The sequence below is a fragment of the Pan paniscus genome, chromosome 9, assembly GCF_029289425.2.
Source record: "Pan paniscus chromosome 9, NHGRI_mPanPan1-v2.0_pri, whole genome shotgun sequence".
Lineage (NCBI taxonomy): Eukaryota > Metazoa > Chordata > Mammalia > Primates > Hominidae > Pan > Pan paniscus.
In genome coordinates, this window is record NC_073258.2 from 69,936,194 (window position 1) to 69,940,558 (window position 4,365).

The window sequence follows — 4,365 nt, forward strand, 5'->3', positions numbered from 1 at the left end:
CTGGATACATAAAACATGCAACTTCACACAGAGACGTTTTTGCCATTTGTATTCCTGCTCCAGCATTTTGGATACAAAAACAGGGTGTCTCATGAATGGTACTTTCACATTTCCCAGGAGAAAAGAGGTATGGTATGTGTTCTGATTACACATGCTGCATTAGCAAGGATCTTGCTAACAGGTGAGACCTGCTCTGAGCAGGCACCTGTGAGAACAGAACCCCCCACTTAGAGTTGTACATCTGGGGATTGGAGGATTCTTCCGTAAGCTAGCTTCTGATTCTGTACATTTCAAATCTTATTTCTTCTCTGTTACCCACTCCCCCACATACTTCCTTCATCTGTTCATTTTTTCAGGCAGCTCTTTCCACGATGCCCGGGGAGCTGGCACAGCAGGCAGTGGCAACGTTTCTGGGAGCCATTCCTACCCTGGGGTGCTAGCAATTGCCTAACCACACACAGAAGTGATCGGAAACCACATAAATGCACCTCACTAAGCCCAAACTGCAGGGACCCCCTAACTCCTCTTCCACTCAGCCCCACCCCCCAAATACCTGTGGGCACACCAGTGCCACCTGACCTAAAGTGGAGTGTGATGGAGGTACCGGAGTAGAAGGTCTAACAGATATATCATTTTATATGTTTTATCGAAACATAACATCATCATGTGAACAATTTCTAGGGCTCCTCCCCTTGCAAATGAGGGGCCCTGTGGTAGCCACTGACTGCTAAGAAGCAAGATGGTCTTCCTACCAACCGTCGGCTTTAGACTGGGCCACCTCGTGGCTGCCCAGGTTGGAGAAGGGTTGTGAAGCATGGGGTTTGTAGTCAGAAGATATGGGTTGGATCCTGGACAAAACGTGGGCTGTAAAGCACTGTACAGGCATCAGTTACTCTTACTGGCCAAATGAGCACTTGTTAAGTGCATCTGGCATTTGAGGCCAGTGCTGGTACCAAGTGCTCCGCTAAATGCTGGAATGACTGAGAAAGAGCCACCACTCTGCCTCGCATGCTTCTCTGGGACACACAGACCTGGGGGCCTGAGCCCTAGATGGGAAAGCACTCAGAGGTAATTTCTCCTTCTGGGAGGGCTGCACAGCCCCCAGCCCAGGGCAATGAACACCCAGGGGGAGCCCAGGAAGGGGAGTCCTGTCCAGGGCACAGTCTTCGAGTCCCCAGGACACCATCACCTGCCACGGCACAGAACTGCAGGCTGTGAGAGTTGATTCCAGGGGTGTATTTTATAGCTTACTGATGAGCTGTCCTCTCCTGTCTCAGGATCTGACCTGTGCCCTGGCTGGCTCGAAGGCTCCATCTTTTGGGAGGAGACTGAAAACTGCTTCAGAAAGATGCCAAGAGAAAGAACAAGATCATTTTCACCTTCTGACCTGAAAAACAGGATGACGCAGCCAGGTGCCAGGCCTGCAGGCCAGGCTGTGGTCTGGAGACAGGATCTTTCCACTTCCGTCTTTCCTCCTCCCTCACCTCTTTAAGTCCAGGACTGACTCTGCAGGGACCTCCTGTCTTGCACCCCCTCCATGCAAGCCCCGAGCCTCGAGGCTGGATGCTGGGTGGTAGGAAAGGGCTGTGATTTGTGGAAAGTGCAGGAAACATCTGCCTTGTTCTGGACCCAGGGGACTGTGGGAAGGAAAGGGGGAGGGAGGAGAGTGGAGCCAGCTGATGTGTGTCCCAGATGTTCCATCTTTGGGCTTTTGGGCAAAGTGAGGGGGCCCTGGGAGGGACAGTCAGTGAGGTATGAGACTCTGGCTCTGGGGGACACTGCCTGGAAGGCTGCCCTCCACTGCCTGGGGCACTGTCCTATCAGCGTCTGCTGGAGTGACTGCCAGTGAAGCCAGGCAGAGGCTCTTCCCTTCCCAGTGCGGCCTGGAGGAAAGTGAACAGGCCTGCCCTGGGTGCGAGGGGTGACAGGGTAAGGTGACCTCATAGCAAATGCCAGGGGTCAAGGGCTGGCTAGGGGTCAGAGGGATGGTGGGGCAGAGTCTCATGGCCCACAGCCAGCGAGATCCGGGTCAGCGATGGCGACACCGTTTACTTGCCAGACTTCAGGCACACCTGGGGAAAGGTGCACGGGGGCACCACCTTGGTGGCCAGTTGATGCCACCCAAGGACCAGCATAGGGCCAAACATCACCGGAGGTCACCTGCCTCCTCCACAAAGATGCCGTCTTAGGCAGAGAAGGTGGGTGGGAGAAAGCTTTCATATTCAAATGAGATTTCTGTTATCCACCCATAGATAACCAGCTTAAAGCAGGGTAGGGCTAAAAGCTAATATTTTCCCCCAACCAGATGATCTGCTATAAACAAATAAATTGCATCTTCCAGCGGGGTTGCATTGTGAGATCCAGGACACAGGTGGTGTGGGGAGTTTTGACATGCAGGGAAGTGACCCCCACATGCAGCTGCAAAGTCCTTGGGGCTCCCCCAAGAAGGCGGGCCAGACACTTGGCAGGGACGAGATGGGAGGCAGCTCACGGCTTGGGAATCTCCAGGGCATGGGCTCGCACAGATGGGAAGCACCTGTGGGCAGCTCTCAAGCCCCCATCTCATTGGTGCCCACGGTGGGCGTCTCCCCACCTTCCAGCTCGGGCTCCTCGCGAAGCGCCTGTTGGAGCACAGTCCCCAGGGACCTGGTGGGCAGCCTGTGGCTCCTCCGGCTGCCCACCAGGAAGTAGATGACGGGGTTGGCGCTGCTGCTTACGGACGAGGAGAGGCGTGACCAGCTGAAGCACAGGACCTGCATCTCGGGCGGCAGGCTCAACCAGTAGAGCACAAACCAGTAGATGCTCAGAGGCAGGGAACAGATGAGGAACACCAGGACAGAGGCCAGGACCACCACGAACAGCCGTGTGGGCTGCCGCCGCCACTGCTGGGAGCTCTTCTGCACCCGGACAAAGAGGGTCAGGCTGGACAGAGTCATCACTGGGGTTAAGACCCCCATGATGAGGGCGGCCTGGACCATGTCCACCCTGAAGCACCGATCTTCATTGAAGTTCAAGAACTTGCTGCAGAAGGAAGAGGTCAACCCGTTCATCAGGAGACAGAGCGTCCACAGCAGGCCACACACCCAGGCTGACAGGTGCCTGGGCCGGTGACACTTGAACCAGATAGGGAAGAGGACGGAGAGACAGCGCTGGGTGCTGATGGCCGTCAGCAGGCTCAGGCCCACTGTGTAGGCAAAGTACTTCAGTCTCTTCATCAGCTCGTGGACCTTGTCAGTGGTATTGACCAGGGGCTGGGTTTCCAGGCTGAGCATGGAAGCCATGCTGAAGAGGAAGAGGAGGTCGGCTGCCGCCAGGTTGAGGATATAGATGCAGAAGGGGGTCCTGCGCATTCGAAAGCCCAGCAGCCAGATCACCATGCTGTTGCCTGCCATCCCGCACAGGCAGGTGAACATGGCCAGGGAGCTCAGCACCAGGTAGGCCGTGTGCACTGTGCTCCCTCTGGAATAGTTTAGGGCTGACTCCACGGTCCCACTGCTATTCAAAGTCTGGTTCATCCCTACGAGAGGAAGATGCACCAATGTGAAATTCTGTGTTGCTGGGACCACGGGGGACCCCTGGGTGCCCCTCGAATTTCCAGCTTCAGAGCTCTCCCCTCCAGGTTCTTTATGTAACAGACCATGACCGGGAGGCTTAACCTTCCCCCACTCCTGTGACTCACTCAGCCCAGATCTGCCTCCAGGGTCACCTTTATAGCTACAAAGCTGTTATAGATACCCTTTATCAGGTTAAAAAATTCTCTTCTATCTTGCTTTGAATTATTTTTTAAATCATGGAGAAGTATTGGATTTTATCAAATGCTTTTTCTACATCTATTATAGAAAAATCATTATTATCAATAGATGTAGAAAAAGTATTTGATAGAAGCATTTGAAATCATTTTTTTTTCTCCTGTAATTGTCAAACCCTGTGAGTTAATTAAAAAAACAATAGACCTTAGGGCTGGGCGTGGTGGTGCATGCCTGTAACCCCAGCACTTTGGGAGGCTTGCTTGAGGCCAGGAGTTTGAGACCAGCCTGGGCCACATAGCAAGATCTCATCTCTACAATTTTTTTTTTTTTAATTAGCCAGGCATGGTGGCACACACCTGTGGTCCCACCTACTTGAAAGGCCAAGGCGGGAGGATCGCTTGAGCCTGGCATATTGAGGTTGTAGTGAGCCATGGTCCCGCCACTGCACCCCAGCCTGGAAGACAGAGCGAGATGCTGTCTCTTAAAAAAAAAAAAAAAATTAGACCTCAGGGCAAAGAGTAGAATTAACTACACTCCTTAGTTTAAGACACACCATGAGCATCAGCCCATTAAAAACCCTCCATTTATTCAAGTTTCCTTCCCCATCCCATCTTAG

The 4,365-nt window shown here is 53.2% G+C and overlaps 1 protein-coding gene across 1 annotated transcript; it reads right to left on the minus strand.

The window, feature by feature from the left end:
• Positions 1-1,377: 1,377 nt before the first annotated feature.
• On the minus strand, positions 1,378-3,822 carry MRGPRD (MAS related GPR family member D). Its single transcript, XM_055094638.2, has one exon. It carries the CDS (start codon positions 3,513-3,515, stop codon positions 2,550-2,552), a length of 966 nt encoding a protein of 321 aa, XP_054950613.1. The 5' UTR covers positions 3,516-3,822; the 3' UTR covers positions 1,378-2,549.
• Between the last annotated feature and the right edge of the window lie 543 nt (positions 3,823-4,365).

Coding starts and splice junctions, on each gene's coding strand:
- MRGPRD (XM_055094638.2), bottom strand. CDS start 3,515: ATGAACCAGACTTTGAATAGCAGTGGGACCGTGGAGTCAGCCCTAAAC.